This window comes from Capricornis sumatraensis, chromosome 10 (assembly GCF_032405125.1).
Source record: "Capricornis sumatraensis isolate serow.1 chromosome 10, serow.2, whole genome shotgun sequence".
In the NCBI taxonomy this organism is placed as follows: Eukaryota; Metazoa; Chordata; class Mammalia; order Artiodactyla; family Bovidae; genus Capricornis; species Capricornis sumatraensis.
The window spans coordinates 35,404,710-35,426,381 of record NC_091078.1 but is presented as its reverse complement, the minus strand read 5'-3'; the positions used below and the strand labels follow the sequence as shown (position 1 = coordinate 35,426,381).

The window sequence follows — 21,672 nt, the reverse complement described above, 5'->3', positions numbered from 1 at the left end:
GCACGGGCATTTGGGCTGATTTGAATGGCAAGGAGTCCATTGTGCCCAGTGGAAGCACGGGTTGGGGGCAACAAGCCAGTCGATAGATAATCTGCTTCTCTCTTCCAGCCCTGCCTCAGAGACATGGGATCTAAGCCCATGAAGGCTAAGCCCTTCAAAGGATTCAGTAACAGCCAGCTCAGAGCGAGATGAGGAGTGGACTGCTGGACATGTGGGTTTAGGGCTGAGGGGAGCCTGAGAGACCGCCCCTTGCCTTCTTCCTGGAGGAATCCCTGAGGTGCATATTAGGATGCTGGGATACAGCAGCTCTCAGGCTCCCCAGGGTGCAGTGGTGAGAAAGGGGCTCTCGTTCTGCAGTGCTCCGGAGTGATCACAGGGGGCAATAGAGAGGCCAAGGCAGAGCCGGCCGGCCAGGCCCTGGTGAGGCACTGAGGCCCTGCTGGCACCGCCGTAGCCAGGCGAGGCCTGCGGGATCCCTGCCGGGTGCCGCCTGGGAGCAGCACCTGAACCCCACTTCACTCTGCAGGCTGTTCTGTACCCCGGGGGTCACGGTGAGGTCAGGGGCGCTGTCTGTGCACAGGGAACGCGGTGATGGGAGGATCTGGCCTGCTTTGTGTCACTCTGTCTGACACGTTACTGCAGGGAGTGAGAGCTGGCACCCTGCCTTTTGTTAAATGGAAAAATATGAGTGGTGTTAGCTGGTTGAGCTGACTGTGTCTGGGAGCTGTACTTAGCAGAACCGCTGAACCCTCAGCTGCTGCACCTGAGGCGGTGCTGACTGCAAACACTGACTTAAAGTATTTGAGAGGAAAAGCGAGGAATAAGGAGGGAAACTGGAGAGAAGTAGTGGTTTTAAAAAGCTTTCTTTAATGAGTGTTGCTGAATCTCTAAGTGAATTCTTATATTTTCCTAATAGGTGAAGAGGCCAAAAAGGTCTACGATGATGCCCAAAATATGCTCCAGGCACTGATCAGTCAGAAGAAGCTCCAGGCCAGGGGTGTGGTTGGGTTCTGGCCAGCACAGAGCCTTCAGGATGATATCCACCTGTACGCGGAAGGCGCAGTGCCACAGGCCTCGGAGCCCATAGCCACCTTCTACGGGCTCAGGCAGCAGGTATGGAGGCCATGCTGCCGGCGGACACGGAGCCCTCCTTTTTGGTTTAAGCACTGAACGATCATAAACAAGATTGGCATAAGTCTGAGCTTTGTGGTAGCATGGCTCTGCCCCACCTCACCCCAGATGACCCATTGCAGTCCTGAGCCTGAGGCTTTGTGATGGAGAGAATGGGGCAACATGGGTTTGGAAGCTGGGCCTCAGGCACCAGCAGGAGGGAGGTGTTTCCTGTCAGTTTGGATGGGTGAGGGGAAATGCTGCTGTTGCCTCGAGATCACACACAGGTGGATATTCACTTGCTGAAGAATGTCGGTTTGGGTCCAGGCCTGTTGTTGAACAAGGCTGGTGGCCCCGTTTCTCAAGGAGAAAACAGGTGGGAGCAGACTTCCACTGCATGTCTGCTGGGGGCCAGCTGCTTAGTAGGGCACTTGATGAACCATCTTTGTTTAATTTCCGCTCAGCTTGTCGGAAGGCAGTGTCTATGTCCAGAGGAGAACACCAAGGCCTGTGGAGAGTACACTAAGCCCCACAGCTTGGAGGGAGCCCAGCCTGTCCACACCCCCCACACCAGGCTCTTCTGCACATGGCTCCCTGTCTGTGCCCCTACTTTTAACCATGCAAGCTTTTAAGCATGTCCCTTCAGCTGCTATAAAAAAACCAAGGTGTCCTAATCAACTGGAACCAGAATTCACCAGTCATTAACACAGGGTGGTAGAAAGTTATTTTTGCAAGATCTTAACTACCATTCTCAGTCCTTCAAAATGATAGTATTGCTTTTCATCATAACCACCATATAATTCATAATGACGGATATTTTAGCTGTAACAACATCTGAGGGAATCCTTAAACTGGGGACATTAAAAGGTACCTTAACAAGTTAAATGGGAGTAGTACAGCCTTGCTGTGTGCACCCAGGCCCGGCACATCCTCATTGTGCACTCAGGCTCAGATACCACAAGACACAAGAGGATTCTGATGTTAAGTTCTCGCCCCGCCTCACTAGGGAATTAGTGCCTTTCCTTTTACCAAAGTAACTCAGTTCAGAAACCTCCTCCCTGGCCTGAAGTTCCCTCCTTCAGTCCTGTGTCCTCTGATCTCTTTTTACACCCAGCACCATTCCTGTCCAGACAGTCTATAATGGACGGTATTAGGGCTTTTAATGTAATGACCTCAGTACGTATATACTTACCTGGATAGATATTTCTAAGGAGGTGCTTTTTTTCCAGCACACTGGGAAATTCTGACTGTGGCGACTCACTGCACTGGGGGGTCTTCTCTTCTGAGTGGCTCTGATCACTGTGTCTTTGAAAGTGCTGTGGGCTCTATGACCTGTCTCTCCTTATGGTGCCAGGAAGCTTTGCCTCTCCCTCCGGCTTTTATTAGCAAAGAGCAGTTGACGGGCAGAGTACAGCGGGAAGGCAGCTTCTCCCTGCGGGGCTGGCCCTGAGTCTATGACATTCCCGTGTGCCTTTGCCAACTGCCTTCTTGCCTGTAGCCACTTAACCATTTTCTGCCCAGTGTTGATTAAACTGTACTTGTTTCTAGAGCTGGCAAGCAAATAACTATGAAGATTCTGGCTGGCTGCTTACTGATTATTCGTTCTGTCCTAAGCAGTGCTGCCTAGTGGTCAGGAGCATTGGTTGTGGATCTGACCTGCGACTCTCTGGCCTTGAACTAGTTCTTCAAGCCCTCGCTGCCTCAGTTTCTTGTCTGTAAAATGGAACTGATGGTATCACTTACTTCACAGGGTTATCGAGATGATTTAATTAATTAGTTCATATAAAGCACCGGCTAATGCCTGATATTTAGTAAGCACTCAGTACATATTAGCCATTCACTATTTACCTTCTCAGCAAAAATGTGTTGATTGTGAAACGTGTAAGACTGCTTGTCAGCTTAGCAGCAGGAAGTCAGTCATCAGCTGGAGATGGAAAACAGGGAGGATGGCTGCCTGGCCTGAGGAGAGAACCCCAGCAGCAGATCCTGCTTTGTTTAATTTCAGGCTAGCCCATCAGTGTCTTTAGCTGTCACCTGACCCACCACCACCCATGGCTGGCAGCATGTGGCCCTGTGTTGCTGACCTTGGCCGTTTGTTGAACTGCTTCTGTCCGAAGTAGAGGCTTATACACCAGGTGGACCTCATTTGAACGTAACTTCAGGATTTAATGTTGACCTCTAATTGACAACACTTTTGGAGGAAAAAAAAAAAATCTTACGTGACTATCTAGGGTTCCAGTTCCAGTAGGCATTCAGCAGATATTTGTGAGTGTGTGAGGTTAACTGGTTTTTCAACTATGTGTGTATGTCATATCATATAAGCCTCGTTCCATTTGTTTATTCAACATGTGTTTATTGAACACTCTATATATCATGCACTCTTCTAAATACTGGGGTGAACACAGCAGACAGCCCCGTTTGAAGCTTGTATTCATGGGAAGATGCTAGATTGCTGTTTGCTGGGTGTTAGCGCCACATCCATGCTAATGGCCGCTCCACCCACTCCTTGCGTTTCAAGGCCGAGAAGGACTCTGCCAGCTCGGACCCGTACCTCTGCCTCTCGGACTTCATCGCCCCTCTGCACTCAGGCATCCCCGACTACCTGGGCCTGTTCGCTGTTGCCTGCTTCGGGGTGGAGGAGCTGAGCAAGGCCTACGAGGAGGAGTGTGATGACTACAGCAGCATCATGGTCAAGGCGCTGGGGGACCGGCTGGCCGAGGTAGAACTTTGGTACCTGGAGGCCAGGGTCCAGGGCTAGGAGCCAGGGACGGGCGTGTGTGTGTTTATGCATGTGTGTGCGTGTGTACTCCTGGCTCTGACGACACGTGCACTCTTAAATCTTGAATTCTTGAGTTGCTGTCAAGCCTCATCTTTGGGCACAGAGCAGCCTTTAGCAACACAGTAGTTGGAACGGCCCCCAGAGCCTTGATACATGTTTCCCAGAAGAGCGGGGGGCGGGGGGGGGAGGGGAGAAAGGGGGCGGGGGGCCAAACAGATTTCTGATTCAGAGCTTCTGGTTCTGATGCTGGACTCCTCCGTAGATCCCTCATCTTCCTCTGTGGGGTGGGGCAGCCTGTGTGGCTGTGGGGGCCACTTCCCTCTTCCCGAGGCCACTGTCACGATCCCCCCACCTCCTGGCCACCGTAAACCAGAACCTGAGTCAGGAGAAAGTTTGAAGGGCCTCAGATCTCAGATCATGGACTGTGATCCTTCAGAGCCCAGACAGAGACCAAAACTGAGCCCCAGAGCCGCTGGGGACACTGCAGATGAGTGGGGACTGTCGGCTGTCACTTGTCCCTCTGCGGATCTTCCCTGCCTGCAGGGCGAGCCGGATAGCAGGCAGGATGGAGGCAGGAGAGGGGCTCCCACCTCTGCCTGAGCTGTGTGTTCCATGTCCTGGTCCCAGGCCTTCGCTGAGGAGCTGCACGAGCGGGTCCGCAGGGAGCTGTGGGGTTACTGCAGTGGTGAGCAGCTGGCTGTGGCTGACCTGCGGAGACTGCGCTACGAGGGCATCCGGCCGGCGCCAGGCTATCCCAGCCAGCCTGACCACACTGAGAAACTGACCATGTGGAGGCTGGCGGACGTGGAGCAGCACACAGGTCAGGGCTGGAGAGAGGCGTGAGTCTTCCTCGGGTGACACGCACAGTAGCGAAGGAGAGGCATGAAGGGGTGGTGGGGAAACATGGAGAGGGGCTTATGGCAAAATCCCCAGTCCCGTCTTTCCTCAGCGTGCACGTGCTTAAGTCGTGTCCAACTCTTTGTGACCCCGTGGACTGTAACCTGCTAGGCTTCTCTGTCCATGGGATTCTGCAAGCAAGAATACTGGAATGGGTTGCCCTGCCCTTCTCCAGGGCATCTTCCCAGCCCAGGGATTGAACCCACATCTCCTGCGGCTCCTGCATTGCAGGCAGATTCTTTACCACTGAGCCACCGAGGAAGCCCTTTCCTCACTGCTCAGAGTCTGTTCTAGCACTTCACCTCCATAGCATTATTTTTTCCAATAAGAGGAAAAGAAACACATTTTAATTTCTGCACATGGAGGTCCTGCAGAAATGGGACCTCTTCCCTCCATATTATCGAGTGGTGGTCTTAACATCTCCACATTTAAGTTTATCAGTTTATTTTTTTCTCTTCACTACAACAGATGGGAGCTTAGCTGATTCATACCATCTCACACATCTTCTACCCCATTCCCTAATACACGTGTATTACTGTTTTCAGCCTCTCCACTAGTGAGTGACCTCTGTAACCTCTAGTAAGACACTTCACATCGCTCTGTCCTTCCATTCCTTCGAGGAGCATCCCTAGACTTTGGTCTCACAGAACTCCCATTCTTCCCTTCCACTCCCTCCCTCTTTATATCTGTACTACTGTTAGTGCATCCCAGCCACACTGGAGAATAAAAGAATGTAGGTGCATGTGGGGAGCTGTGGGGCTTGTTGAATCTGGGCTGGCAGGAAAAGCACGGGCTCAGGAGCCAGGAGGTGGGGATTTAGGGCCCATAAGCCAGCTGGGTAGGCACCTCACCTTCACACTGCTCTGTTGCCTCGTCCAGAAAGTGAATGATGTAGACTAGGTAGCCGTGACGTGGGCTCTTGCTTAGTGGGGCCCAGCCGTCAGTCATCCCTTAGTGACCTTGGCCCCACAGGAGCCTCTGCAGGCCCAGATGGTGCCCTCTACTCCAGGGTTGGGGTCATCGTCTAGAAGGCCCGGGTGTAGCCTCTGTGACTGATCTTGGAGAGCTGGGGAGAGCTGGTCTTCCAGGCCTCCTCCCCACCCCTGCCCTGGTCGCAAGAGATCTGCATGTCCTAAATCTGTTCATCCCCTTGGTGGGAGTCTGCTGCACTACTCTGCTCACCGTTTTCATGCCACGTCATGTGTCCGCCTAAAAGGCACAAGTTCACTCTCACTCACTTGTAAATAAGACTTTATTGGGTGCCTACCAACTGGCAAGCCTGTCTCAGCACTGAAAAAATGCACATTTTTCCTCATGCTGCTCTCCTCAGGCATTAGGTTAACAGAATCGCTGGCCATGGCACCTGCTTCAGCAGTATCTGGCCTTTACTTCTCCAACTTGAAGTCCAAGTATTTTGCCGTGGGGAAAATTTCCAAGGATCAGGTAAGTTAGCTGTTTCATTGTAGGCGGCATCCCTTGGTGCCTATCTTGTTTTAAATGGAACTGTTAACCTGTTTTATTTTACATGTGAATGAGAATAAAATGAGAGGCAGAAGATGAAGAAATTTACCCCCACTGATGTCTTGCTTTGGTTTCAACTCATTACTCCAATTCTAGTCCTCCCATGTATAAATAGACCACCCTCCCCTCCCTTCCCCACCCACCCCCACCCCCGGCCACACCCCAGCCAGGCCTCTAAGCACCAGATGGTTACTACATATTGTTTTTCTGCCCAGAGAATAAATATCTGTCTCTGCTTAGCTCAGTGGATCACTATTAATATTAAGATAAGACATGGAAGGTACTTAGAGTATCTTAGTGAATGCTAGGGAACTTTAGTTCTCAAAGTCATATCATTTTGTTTTAACAAACTGCCTTTAATCTTTTGCAGATTGAGGATTATGCTTCGAGGAAGAACATGTCGGTGTCCGAGGTTGAGAAATGGCTTGGACCCATTTTGGGATATGATACAGACTAACTTTTTTTTTTTTAACCTGTCTGTACTTGGTGATCCTCAAGGAAACACGGTCCAAAGCGCCTTAATCATAACAGCGCAGTGGCCAGGAGCCCATCTGCATCTGGTTGCCCTTTGCACCACTCCAGGGTGTGGACCTTTGAGGGGACCTTGTAGAAGGCCAGGGTCTTCCTGCAGTTCTTTTAAAACAAGCAGCTGTTTTCCAGGGGACTTTGAATAAAGAGCAGTGAGTCAGACTTCAGGGGTGTCCCTGGTCCCTTGGGGACTAGAACAAGCTGGAGATGGAGGTCTTTTGCATTTCAAAGCAAGTCAGACTTGTTTCATTTTTATGCCAGACCTAGGAGGTCACTTCAGTTGAATAGAAAATGTGACCCTTTGACAGAGTGATGCTGTGGGCAATGGGACATTTAAATCTGAGTGGTTAGAGCAGTTACTATGATAGGGAAGAAGCATCACTCTGCTCTCTCTCCGGAGACTTCCTTTACTGAAACCTCAAGGAGATGCTTGAAGGCGTCCCTTTAGCCAAAGGCACACTCTCCCTGAGGCTTATTAGAGATGCTCAGGCTGCCTGCCCTGGCGTCAAATACAGTTGCATTCTCCAAGCATTTTGTTCTCTCGCAATTTCCTATTCCCTCACCCTGAGGGGGAAGAAGCAGGTAGGCAAAGGGGGTGGCTGCTAAGGGTAGTTAACATCCTTGGGTCGTTTTCCAGAATTCAGCAGGCTCAGCTGCATGTCCTGTGAAGAGTGGATGGACTGGCAGCCTCACTCTTCTCAGTCCTTCCTTTTCTTCACTGCCCCAACTCCAAACGTGTACGGTATGGGACCAGCACGTGGACTTGTTCATGGTTATTCCAGGGAGATGGTGAAGAGCGTGGGGTTTAAGTCAGACACACCTGGATTCAAGGTTCAGCTTTGCCACGTGCTTGCTGTACGCCAGAGGCAAATCACTTCAGTTCTCTTAACACAATTTTCCCGTCTGTAAAATGGGGATAGTGATACTAGTTCCTCTCTTGTGGGCATGAGATGTGGGTTAAATGAGAGAACGCATGTAAGGCAGGTAACATGGGTCTGGCATATAGTGAGAGCTTGATAGACAGCAGCTTCTGTGGAGGTGTCTAGAGCTCAGCACAGGGTAGGTGCTCAAGGAAAGGGAATAAGAGATTGATGGAGGTGAAAAGACATTCAGGAAGTGCACGTGGGAATGACTGGTTCAGTATACTAGGTACCCTTTCTGGAACACAGTTGAACACAGTGACTGGAGTGAGAAGCTACTTTCTATGTCATTAGCATCATCAGATTTCATTTTCTGTAAGACAGTCCCCCCTCCCCTCGTGGTATAAGCTGGCCTCGTCCCAAAGCAGTTACATCAAATATACGCTCAGGTATGTTGGAGGTGAAAGGGGGAAAAAGCTTAGCAATTGATAATCCTACATAACTTAGCATATACATGTGTTCCTGAAGAGTAACATGCCTTTTCAGGCATCCCTGGCCCTTAAAGAGAGAATTATATGCTTTATTTTAAAAAGAGAACTATATGCTTTCTTTAGGGTCCATTTAATCTGTCCTAGATGCTCAGTTGGAGGATTTATTTCCCTTCCATAGCAGCTCTGTTACTCTAGGTGTTGGCACATCCTTCTGTATAAGAAAGAATAATCTTTTCCTAATATTTTAATTTATTTTATCTGAATCACAGTTGTTAAGAGTCTCCCAGTTTCATTAAATGTTTACCATATCTTTTCTCAACTCACTATGTGACAAAACGGCTTCCTTCATTGTATTGTTGATCTGATCCTGTGATGGATTCCTTTTATCTAAAGATAAAACCAATTTGTTAAAGTTTGAGCCCCTGTATTTGCATTAAAGAATATAGAAGCTAGCTTGAGGAAAACCCCTTCTGTAATTTATGTCAGGTGACCTCAAAGGCAGGAAGGGACCATGCTGCACCTGGAGTCTTTTCTGTGTCTCTGCCCACACATGTAGAAAGTAACCTTGTTGTCAGCATCCACGGCTCTCACATCCACTCGCTCGCTCTCATCCTTTCCATTAGGGATCCCATACCTGTTTTTCCCTCTAAAGAAGCACTTGTTTGGAAGCTTGCTTGCTTACCTGTGTTTGGGGTTGAGGCCAGTGTATGGGATGATGGTAGAGGTCAGGTCTCATAGTGTCCTTTTTCTCCTCTGAGACATTCTGCCGTTCCTTCCTTTCACAGCTGGGCTCATTTAGAGAATAGCCTGTCTTCTCTCCGTTTCTCTCAGGCTTATCTTCAACAAGTATCTGAGTGTCTGTTTTGTGCCAACTGCTTTTTCCCATTCTCTCCTTAACTCAGTGAAGTTAAGTGTTTTTTTTTTAAACCCATCTCTTCTGTCATAAATGACCTCTTAATTGTTAGATCCGTTAAGGTCTAACATTGGCTATGCTAGTGATTTTTCTTCTCTGGATTTGGGCAGTGTTGACCACTTCAGAAATCGTCTTTCCCTGTTTCCTCCCGAATTCACTCTTCTGGTTAACTTTACATGTTTCTTATTTCTTAGCTTCTTTCATAATTTTCTTTTCCTCTACCCATTTAAATCCTGGTCCTCACGATTCCATCACTAGTTACCTTCTTAGTCATGTAGTTTCTGTGGGCAATCTCATCAAACCAGTATCTTTATCCAGACTCCTCTATCTTGAAGAACATAGCATAGCAAGCATCCAATATACAAGAGACACCTCAAACCCAGTGCACCTCCCAGTATCATCGTACTCTTCTCAAATTCTTGATATATTCAATAATGAAGAATTACCATCACTCCAACAGAAACCTCAAACTCACCCCAATTTGCACATAAAAGACACACTTTTAGTTGGGAAGGTGAAATACCTTTCCCAATACCTTAACCAGATGGTTAAGGCAGGCAGTGTTTTAGGTTAAGGCCTCATTTGGGACTTGAAGTATAAAGGTGAAGAAGCAAGGTAGAAACAAATGAAGAACTGCCTTTTTCATGAATACTGAAGGTTGTAAGGGTGTCAGATCTCCCCCTAAATTATCTGTAGACGCAATGCCATTTCAAGCAGAAATTCCAACAGAGGTTTTGCTGAACGTGACGAGCAGATATTTAAATGTTTGTGGAATGGCAAAGGCCTAAGATAGCTGGGTGCTTCTAACTATGATGAAGAGGTTGAGGAGACTTACAAGATAGTAAGTTTTATTGTAGAGTCTGTGTTGTATGTGGTGCAGAGGTAGGCGTTCCGAGCAGTGCAGTGAAATGAGGAGCCTGGAAAGTAGCCCATGCATATATGCTGACCTTTGAGATATGATGAGATGGCATGACAGATCAGTGGAGTATGAAGGGTGACTCCATAAGTAGTTTTAGAACAACGGTTATCCTTACAGAAAAGATGAAGTTCGGTTCATGCCTCACACCTAGCAATCAATCCCAAATACATTAAGGTCTGAATTGCAAAAAGCAAATATTTAAATGTTTGCATGAAAAAAAAAATCTTTGGGTAGGAGCAAATCTCTTGAGACATATGCTAACCCTGAAAGGTGATTAAGTCAAATATATTCAAACTAGCACTTAGGTTAAGCTAATAAACAATTTAGTGTAGTAAAAAGACAAACCAAGACTTGATATTTACAATACTGTTAACTGAGAAGGAAGTAGTAAGAATATAGAGAGAATTCCTATTTTTTAAATAATAGGAAAACAGATTTCCTCTTCCCAGGACGGTATCTAGAGGCATTCAGGATGGTTCAGCATTTGGTATACTGCTGTAAGCTTCCCTACAATACAACCTCTTAACAAGACTAGGCTGTCCTTAACCCCTGGTGATAGAATTGTTTACCTTTATACCAAGAAGGTTGGGATAGCACTAAAATCCGCATGTGGTGTGTGCCCAGGCCAGCTTCAAGGAGTTTGTGCTGTGAGACCTAAGGTTCTTTATGAGGTGGTCTAAAACAAAAAGACATGTCAGCCAGGCCTGGTTTTCTGTGTGGTGTATATGTCTGTTACAGGATCAAGTGCACTTTCCTTATCGAGGAGCAGAAAATCAAGCACAGAGTCAGAAAGCTAAATTTAAAAAATGAAGCTTTTTTGAGTAATGTTAAAAAATCAAAAAGAAGAAAAAAAATGAAAAAGACTTGAAGAGGCATTTCACAGAAGAGAAAATACATGGGGCTTATAAATCAATAGAAACCTTGTGAGATACAAATTACTATCACAATGAGCTTGTAAGTTACATGCATAAGATTTATAAAGTTAAGGAATCTAACAGCACCAGGTGCTAAAGAAGATCCGTGTGAGCTCATTTCATGATGTGTAAACAGGCGCCCCTGCTTTAGAAAACAACCACACCTCACCAAGCTGAACATTTGCACACTTTGGGCACTAGCTTATGACTCCACCTTCCAGCTATGTATCCAGTAAACACCTTCATTTGTGTACCAGGAGGTATGTACAAAATTGTTTATAGTAACATCTTCATGATAGTTATAACTGGAAAAACTGAAATGCCTTCCTGTCTATAGGACAGCATTTAAGTAAATTAGGTGTATTAACAGTAAGGAATATTATTCAGTAGTAAAAATATAAGTGAACCACAGCTATACCTGACAAGAAGAATGAATCTCTGAAAATATTAAAGAGAAAAAAAGTCCCAGGATATGATTGAGACTATTTTTATTGAGCACAAAACCAAAGAGCATCTTCTCAATGCATGTATAAATGGTAAAACTAAAAGTGTGAGGAAAAAAAAGATAAGCCAAAATGATGTTATGGGGAGGGAGGTGGGAGGGGGGTTCATGTTTGGGAACACATGTAAGAATTAAAGATTTTAAAATTAAAAAAAAATAAATAAAAAAATAAAGATTATATAAGCTTTGAAACAAAAAAAAACAAAAACAACAAAAAAAAATTCAGTCTAATAATCACCTCTGAGAGGGAAACAGAGGGAGCAGATATCACAGACACATGGGTAGACCTGGTTATTAGTAATGTTCAGGTTTTGGGGTTGTAGGTTTATGGTTATTTATTATGTTATGCTTCACAACTAGCTTTATATTACAGAGTTCTGTATGTATTACATGTTATTATAAAAATAATAAAGGAAAAAGTGGAATAATAAGCCAAAATGTGGGGTGCTGACTTTGTAGATGTTTTTTATGTGTCAAATATGTTTTTTAAACGAAGGACAAAGAGCACAGCAATGCAAAGGTGGGGGATGGGAGCTGAGAACTGAGCATCTGTGCCTGTGTCCAGCTAGAGCCAAGTGTGGCTGCAGATAAAGGCTTTGAAGGACAGTCACTGGTGATACCTGTGCACAAGCGGAGAATGCAGACAAGGAGAGAGGCATTCTGGGCAAATGGGCCCTGACGGCCTAGGACACTTGGACACCTGACTTTGGAATTGGAAGAGTGGCTGGGAAGCTTCATCACGGAGATGGAGGTGTGGATGGGATGGCATCTGGAGAATCTGAAGAGAAAATGAGCTTGATTCTGGGACCAGGGACGAGGGAGAGCCAGTGGAGGAGCGGACGTGGAGTAAAGGAGGCCGGGAGAGGGGGCGACGTTGGGCAAAGCAAAGGAAGAGAGAGTTCAAGATCTGATCACAGAGCCTGCTGCTGCCAAGAGCTCTGGGAACAGGACCCCTCCCGGGTGACCCTCGTGGAGCAGTTGGGGGCGCTGTGGGTACCGGGGCACTCTACACTAGGTTGGAGACAGTGGGAGGTGAGGCAGGTTACTCCGTTGTCTTAAGATAGGATGGAAAGATAGAATTGAAAGCGTGTGAGATAGAAAAAGACTTCCCTGGTGACTCAGACGGTAAAGCGTCTGTCTACAATGCCGGAGACCCAGCTTCAATCCCTGGGTTGGGAAGATCCCCTGGAGAAGGAAATGGCAATCCATTCCAATACTATTGCCTGGAAAATCCCATGGACAGAGGAGCCTGGTAGGCTACGGTCCATGGGGTTGCAAAGAGTCAGACACGATTGAGCGACTTCACTTTCACTTTCAAGATAGAAAAAGGCTTTTATGCTGAGGAGTAAGTACCAGGTAATGCAAAAAAAAAAAAAAAAAAGACTATCATTCTCACACCCAGATGGTTTTACTCACTAAATATCCATGCCTGGTTTAGGGTCTCATAATTCTCCTCTGGACCCCTCTGCCACCGTCTCTGTGTTAGTTTCCCGGCTCCCTTCAACTGTAAATATGAGTGCTCTGATGCTTTATGCCCACACCAATCCCTCTGCCTAAACCAGTGCCCCCTCCACCCCTCAGTGTCTCAGATACACGCATGTGGAAAAAGCCTCCATGTTCTGACCTGCTCCACATGCTCCAGCAGCCCTAAACTGCTGCAGTTTCCCCACCTGTCCTGAAGGTGTCTGCTTGTGTTGTCCCTTCTGCCTGAAATTATCCCACCCTTGAACTTCAGGAAAGCTTCCCAACCCTCTGCTCCCCTCCTCCTTAGAGCTAAGTGAAATGACATCTCGTCTTACCGCCTTAACAGCAGGCTGCATATTTCACAGTGTTCTCATGATAGCAATAGTATATGTCTCCAATAGACTCTAACCCTGCTTTCTGAAGGGCAGGTTTGGAACCTTGTTCATCTGTGCCGTGTCTAACATAGCTCTTGATTTGTGACAGGTGCTCAGTAAAGTTTGTTTTCAAAGAGAAGCAGATGCTTTCTGGGGACAGTGGTTTGTGAGGAGAGCAGAGTGAGAAGTTCCTGGAGGGCAAGGGCCATGCCTCTGACTGGGCTCAGAGTACCCAGAGCCTCACTTAGCACCTGCCATGTAGTTTGCTACAGAGTTCTCTAAATGAGCAGAGGGAAGTGTGATGATTTCTTTTGCTCAGAAGGAGACTGGGACATCAGAGCCCTAGCACCTTCCACACCCAACTTAAACTTTTTTAACTACCAGTAAAGATGGCACACTGGCAGCCCTGCAGGAAAACTGCCTCACTATAGCTTCTTGCTGTAGATCAGCTCTGTGTGTTGTCAGACTGCAGAACAGAAAGTATATTATGATTCCATGTGTGTGTGTGTTTTCAAGAAATGTATGCAGGGAAAATATCCACCAGGATATACAAAATTCTTAAACCTCTCTGAGGGATAGGAAGAAGGGGTGAGGACCTCATGGTTTAGGTATGTCTCACTTTCTGCACCGTTCCAAATGTTTACAATGAAGATACTGTAAGAAAGATTAGCTTGGCAACAAAATCCAGCTTGAAATAAATGCTATTTTGAATCTGAATGAAAATTTTTTGCATTTAAGTGAATTAGCCCCTAAATTCAGTGTCATTTCTCAACACTTAGAATTTCTATCTAATTCCATTTACATTCTCCCATCTTCAAATGTAATTTTCAAAGATATATTTTGCCTCATCCCTTGCTTTTAGGTGTTATGATAGTCTTTTGGAGACTCACAAAGCAAGCAATCTCTAGAACTGTTGTCTAGGAAAGGATTACAGATTAAATGGTTTTTGAGAACCTTGAGAGTAGATATTCCATGAAGTGGAAGAAACAACAACCAGTCAGACCCATGAATGGTATTTATCACAGTTCTGTCTTCCGCAGTGCAGATACATACGGCAACCTACAGAGTGTGAAGCTTGCAGCCACTGAGAAAAGGGCTTTGAACTTTTTACGATTCTGTAGAAAGAAACCAGAATAAAGGGACATTTCGTTCCAGATTATCTGAAAGAATTCCAATACTTACTTCTCTTTAATCATGAGACATTATCCTTTTATAGAAAAGAAGAGGCTGGAACTTCCCTGGTGGTCCAGGGGTTGGGACTCCACGCTTCCAATACAGGAGTCATGGGTTCAATCCCTGATGAAGGGACTAAGATTCAACGTGCCACTTGGCGTGGTCAAAAACAAGAATAGGCATTTATTTTGTGCATGTTTTCAGTGAAAATATGTGAAATCCAGTTGTCTTGGTGAATAGTGCTAAATATCATTAGTGAAAAGTATTTTAAGATCTGGGAAGACATGGGGACCAAGTGGCAGCAACTCAGACATCTGAGCTGCCGCTGCTGAAAATGGGCCCACAAGACAGATAATAAATGTGTCCAGGGCTTTTGAATACATTTGTGTCTCCTCAATGTATGCAGAATTTATGGATAGTGTTTGAGATGAAAGACTGGGGGAAACTTGGGAGAGATTGATATTAACAAAGGTGAACTCTCCTCAGAGATTAAATATAAAACACCTCAACCTAAAGGAGAAGTATGTTTTACGCAAGCCTTTGATGGTGGAAGATTGGCTGGGCGGATCTTAGCAGAAGCAAAAGATGATACAGAGGTGGAGCTTTCTATATACGAGGCCTCTCCTGGAGTGTGATTAGTGGATTTCTTCCTCCTCACGTAAAGCCTTCTAGTGTAAAGTGTAGGACTGTTACATCCTAAAGCAAGATCAGCTTCTTTTTGGGGGGGGGATTTGAAAGAAATCCAAGAACCTGGTGACAGAGATCTACTGGTACTGAAATCTAGAGCAGAGTAATATTGCAAAACTCTATACTTTTCCTGAAATTTGCTTTAGTTTTGTATAATTTGGCTTCTGAATTTGATTGTATTTGAATAATGAATCTGAAAACCCAGGTTTTCCTTTTCATTTAGTTAAATGCACATATACATGAATATACGTAAACATAGCAAAACAGGTTCATTTTTAAATTATATATGTGTGCATGCTAAGTCACTTCACTCGTGTCCGACTTTGCAACCCCATGGACTGTAGCATGCCAGGCTCCTCTGTCCATGGGATTCTCCAGATAAGAATACTGGAGTGGATTTCCATTTCCTTCTTCAGGGGATCTTCCCAACGCAGGGATCGAACCCACGTTTCTCATGTCTCCTGCCTTGCATGCAGATTCTTTACCATCTGAGCCACCAGGGAAGTCCATACTGTAATCTGTAAAATTCAGCCAACATAAGCTACATAGTGCACATTAAAATCATTGTCTTTATTTTAACTCTTCTTAGAATTAGTTGCTATTAAGATACTAACCTCAGTGTATTTAGAATGAAACTGTAAATATTGCTGTTAAATCAGTGATAAGATTCAAAAGTAGCAAATTTATTTTAAAAAGGAAATGTATGTATAGATCAGTGTCTTTCAAGCCTGTACCCCTTTTAAAAGGCACATATTCTGACAGACAACCCCACCCTCCCCATCTCCCCCAATGTGAGTTATACTAGTTTATTTATTACAGCATTGCTTGCATGTGTATTGTTATGAAATCAGGGACAAATTCTTCAAGCTTATTTCACCTATACTGGCAAAGAACCAGAATAGAAGTATACAAATAAGATTACAAAACATAATTTTCAAGTTAAAAACAAAGGAACTGTATGAATGTTATATTCTGCTTTTCTCAGAAGGATCAACTGTCCAAAGTTGATTACAGCATAAAGGACATCATTAACTATAAAGTATGTCACTCCAGAGCCCCTGAAGTTTTTTGGTCAGCATGTTAAACATTCCTACATGATATAACTAAAATACCATTTTATATTTTAGAAATTTTTTAAAAAAAGGTATTAGGTGTAATTGGCTTAATTTTTCAGTTGTGATACTTTGGCTTAGAGGCATTGCCATTTCAATAAATTTAAAATATTAAGTAAAGAAATGTTTAGCTTGATATGAAAGATTGTTGCTGGTGTTTGACTCTGCTGAAATGAACACATCAAGAACATTTCAAAAGTTCCAGTGAGAAGATTCTTAGTGTCAAAAGTACTTGGTTATTTTAAAAATAACATAACTCTTTACTGAAAAGTAGCAATTAGCTTTGAGACGTATCTCAATGGCTTGTCTTATATAAAGCCTTCCATCTGGTCATCGTCTGATTTCTTCTAACATTGCTATGGGCAAGTACTAACACATGCACTTTAAAACTGTTGAGGAAGCTGAAGGACTAGCTTGGTCTTTAGTAGAACAAAGACTGGTTCTTAGTCTGTAGAGTTCTATTTCCTTCCACTGTGCGTTCAAATTAATCATTTTGAATAAAGTTAGGAGTCAAATACTAATGAGTAGATACATCCTACCTTCACCCCCTCCAAAAAAATTTGAGTTATAGAAGGAAAGCGGTGGGGCATCTCTATACAACTTTTTTTTTTCTCCTATATAAATTCTTGAGTCCATTTCACCTAGCAGAGGGATGCGTTTGGGTAAAATTCTCTTTCGTAGTTAGAAAAACGATCAGTAAGGTGAAAATAATTAAAAAACCTAATCCTGCTTCACACTTTGTGTGTTATCATCCAACAGACAGATGAGACCAGAGAAAGACCTTGTGAGACTTCTACTCCATCGACTACAATTAACCATTGTGGGGAAACAGACAAAACCAAAACTTTACCAGAAAGTTGAAGTATAGCTTTATTATTTATTCTATTTGATAAGGTACTCAGTGAACTTCCTTGATCATTTGTAATAGTTAATGCTGATATCAACCAGGTTCTTGGCCTTCCCCAGTCAATATAAATCGACTAGAGGCCAGACAAGAAATTCAGGCAAAGCTTTACTGGGACCCTGCTGCAGCAACGGGGGAGCAATAGCAAGTAACAGGCTCCCTTGCTCACTCCGCCTGGGAGCGAGCTGGTTCCTTATAGGGGGTGATGGTAGGGTATGTCCATGGGTCGGGTCAGAGGGGTGGCTTAGATGGTTTGCCCACCCCTTTGGTGGTGTTGAGTGCAGGGGGCACATGCCTGCTTTCATTCCTGACACCCTGCTTTTGCTCCTGGCTCTTCAGAAGTGGCAGTTACTGGGTTTTTTTTTTTTTTTTTCTTGTCTTTTTGTCCATAATTTGCCCCAACTGCATAGGCACACAGTTAATTTTAGTCCCTTATAGTTTCTTTGTATTTTGTTGCTCCAGAAATAGCTTGTCCAGGTGCAACCACTGCAGTTTAGTGTCCCAGGTCCCAGCCCGTCTCAATGTCAGAACCCAAATTTAGAAATTCTACTAAACACATAGTAGAAAACTTAAATATTTGTTGAATGGATGAAATTATACTAGAGGACTAAACACCAAGAAACCAGCTAGGAAGTGAGAGAAGGAACAACCACTGTGTGATATCACTTATGCGAGGAATCTAGAAAAAAAGCAGAATCCCCATCCCCCCAGAAAAAGAACAACTCTTCTATAAAAACAGAATTGGATGGTTGTTATCAGGATCTGGGGCTAGGGTGCAGATGGAGTGGGAATTGGGGTGATGTTTAAGGGTACTTTGCAACTAGATAAGTTTTGAAGATCTAAGGCAACACACAGTGATTATAGTCAACCATACTATATTATAAATTTCAGAGTTGCTAAGAGACTCAACATAACTGTTCTCAACACAGAAATGATAAATATGTGATGTGATAAAGGCCTTAGCTCACTGCTGTAGTAATCATATCACAATATAGAAGTGTATCAAACCAACACATTGTACATCTTAAAGTTACACAAGATTATATGTCAATTATATATATTTTTAAAAAGCAGCTAGCTCCAGAGAGCCCTTCCAGCATCCAGAGACATGCTGTACGTGACCGGTGCAAAGAAACAAGAGCAGAAAGCAAATCTGCATCCATCAGTGACCTTTCCAAAGCCTACAATTCAGTGATCACTGATAGCCATAATGATGAGTCGTAAGTATTGTAATATTCCCTCACTCTCTTTCTTCATCGTCCAAGACTCATGGAAATCCAGTGGCACTCAGTATTAGGTACATTTTACTGTATGCATTACTATATCTGAAGGCTGGCCCCCCCAAGGATGATAGTGTGATTCCTTTCCTTTACGCAGAAGGTAGATGAAGAGAAATCCTTCCCTCCCCTGTTGTCAGAAAACAGAGTTTATCTTTGCTCGCATCCGTGGCAGAAGAGCCAGGCCTGACATGGTTTAAACTAGAAAGAGAGGTGCTGAAGTCAAGGAGGTTCACTGGGGTGAATGAAAAGATGTAGAAGGAACGTGGTTACAAAACCAAGGAATGTGTCGTGACAAGGGTGTCAGCTCAGACCCTGGAAGCTGAAGGGGCTGGTGCCTGGCAGGGCTGAGTCACTTAGCACCGCTTGCATTGAGGGGAAGGCAAATGCTAATTTTAGATGGTTTGTATTGAATTTGCAGTAGGCTCTGACTTCACAAAGCAGAGTAATTATTGGGTTTGATTAAGTGAAAAGTGAGGTTTGACTTTAGATGCCACCCTTAAATTTTGACTTGCAAAGTGTGTGGTGGGGAATGTTAAGATTTCTGGGTGGTGGGAAGCAAGAATGAGTTTTACAAAGGGTTGGGTCATGTAAGTAGCCAATATTTGTGGGCATACTGAGGGCAAGGAGGAGGGGGGAAGTAGGAAAGAGTAATGCTCCATTTAAAGCAGAGAAATGCAGTGAGAGTAGGAAGAATTTAGAGGGACAAAGCCTTCTGTAGAAAAAGAGATTTGGGTGCTTCTTCTAGTGGGATGGGTATGTGGCCAATCAACTTTGATTTTATGAATACAGGCCACTTGGATGACTCAGGTAAGAATCTGAAAAACCTTGCTTATTTTGTAGATTTAATTGGAACCTTGCTATCAAGGTCCTGCTAAGATTTGCTGCAACAGGGGAAAACCCACTTACATCTACCTTGTAAACTTCTCTTCCCATGAGCTCAAACAGTGCTTGTGTTGTTAGAGAAAAGGCTGATTGGGCAAATTACCTCCCCTTTGGCTTTGGCTGAGATCCCCAAGAGGAAAGATACTTATATTCATTCAGTCCATCCATCTATTTGTTCGTTTATCAAACATTTATTGGGCCAGGTCCTGTTCTAAGGGCTAGGTTGCAATGAGTCAAATTCCCTGGCCTCCTAGAGCGTAACATTCTCTGCAGAGCTTAGAGCGACTCTATCACCAGTACTTTGTATCATTCAGTTTTTGTTTTTATTGGAATATAATTTCTTTACAATGTTGTATTCGATTCTGCTCTACAACATCTTGAATCAGCCATATATATACACATATATCCCTTCTCTCTTGAGCTTCCCTCCCACCTCCACCCCTCATCCCACCCTTCTAGAACACAGAGCTGAGCTCCCTGCGTTACACAGCAACATCCCACTAGCTCTTTTGCACGTGGTAATGCATATGCTTCAGCCACTCTCTTGACTTGTCCCACCCACTCCCTTCCCTGCTCTGTCTGCAAGTCTGTCCTCTGTCTTCGCCTCTATTCCCGCCTACAAATAGGTTCCCTAGTACCATTTTTCTAGATTCCACATATATGTGTTAATATACGATGTTTGTTTTTCTCTTTCTGACTTACTTCACCCTGTTCTAAGGAATTAGAACTCAATTTAGTTCCTTTTGGGGGCTAAGGTGTGGTGCATATATCATTTAGGTTTTGAACACCTTCCACTGCAGATTCAAGTATATTATTTTGAGGAATATTCACCACTCGTGTTTTTTAATTTTTTAATTTTTTATTGGGATATAGCTGCTTTATAATGTTGTATTGAATTCTGCTGCACAGCAAAGTGAATCAGCTGTATGTTTAAATATATACCCTCTGCTTTGGATTTTCTTCCCATTTAGGTCACTGCAGGGCACTGAGTAGAGTTCCCTGAGCTATATAATAGGTTCTCATTAGTTATCTATTATATATATATATATTAATAGTGTATGTATGTCAATCACAATCTCCCGATTCACCCCTCCCTCTTACCCTCCTTAGTGTCCATACACTTGTCCTCTACGTCTTTGTCTCAATTTCTGCTCTGCAAATAGGTTCATCTGTACTATTTTTCTAGATTCCATATATGTGTATTAATAGTTGACATTTGTTTTTCTCCTTCTGATTGCTTCACTCTGTATTACAGTCTCTAGGTCCATCCATGTCTCTGTAACCCATGTTTTCAATTGGGCTCTTTGCCAAGATTTGACTGCAGTTTCTGAATGCAACTCCCAGCAGTTAGGGAACTGTAACCTTCCTTACAGTCTGTCACCCTAACCACCTCAAGTTTTAGGCTTCATCAACCAAGCCTGGTTTTATTTCTCCTTGCTTAACCCAGATTGAAATCAGTATGCTGTGTTCGACTGTGGAAACCACTGGTACAATGCCCTGGGGACAGAATTTTTTCTGAACATTAATCTTATTGCTACGCCAGAATCAGATAAGAGGAGTGTGTGCATGTGTGCATCATGTGTGTATAAGCATCACTCTATCTTAGAAGGAAAGGTCTGGGATTAGCTGTGAGCCTACACTGCTCATTGTCCGCTCAGCCTTGCTTTGTGAATACAGGTCCAAGAGCTGCTGTCAAGCTTGGTGTGGTGTGATAGTTCGTCAGTCGTGTCCAAATCTTTGCAACCCCATTGGCTGTAGCCCACCAGGCTCCTCTATCCCTGGAATTCTCCAGGCAAGAGTACTGGAGTGGGGTGCCATTCCCTTCTCCAGGGGATCTTCCCAACCCAGGGATCGAACCCTGGTCTCCTACCTTGCTGACAGATTCTTTACCATTTGAGCCACAGGGAAGCCTGCTGTCAAGTTTCCCTCCTCCTTATCTGATCATGATCTTTGGGGAACAAAAGTGCCCAGACATCTCCCCTTGCCGATGAGCTAGCCACAGTGTTGACAAGTATTTATCAATAAACATCTGCCTTCCAAAGGGAAAGCATTTATTCAACAAACTGCTCTTCAGAGACTTATAGACGCACCTCGCCTTCCTGCCATTGCCCTAAATCACGGCTCCCTTCTTGTCTTCCTCTATTTCTCTTTTCTAAAAATTTGCTTTTTGAGACTTGGCGCACCAAAACGTCAGTCATTTCTCGGTGACATAAATTCGTAAAAGTTCCACCTTACTTTAAAACATCATTTCCGTTCAGTCATTCAGGGATATTTATGATGAGTAAAGTCAACTGAAGAACCCTGGCTTATCACATTAAACCCCTGTGCCCTCACGTGCCTGGTAGAGATAAATGCCTCTAAC

At 44.5% G+C, this 21,672-nt stretch overlaps 1 protein-coding gene across 1 annotated transcript in view; it reads left to right on the top strand.

The window, feature by feature from the left end:
- MTR (5-methyltetrahydrofolate-homocysteine methyltransferase) overlaps positions 1 to 11,494 on the top strand; it is a 113,427-nt gene extending 101,933 nt beyond the window's left edge. The window contains exons 28-32 of the mRNA XM_068982985.1: positions 917 to 1,113; positions 3,629 to 3,829; positions 4,517 to 4,709; positions 6,117 to 6,229; positions 6,678 to 11,494. Of these exons, the coding sequence (XP_068839086.1) occupies positions 917 to 1,113; positions 3,629 to 3,829; positions 4,517 to 4,709; positions 6,117 to 6,229; positions 6,678 to 6,764 (791 nt within the window). The 3' untranslated portion in view covers positions 6,765 to 11,494. The remainder of the gene's footprint in view (positions 1 to 916; positions 1,114 to 3,628; positions 3,830 to 4,516; positions 4,710 to 6,116; positions 6,230 to 6,677) is intronic.
- The last annotated feature ends 10,178 nt before the right edge of the window (positions 11,495 to 21,672 follow it).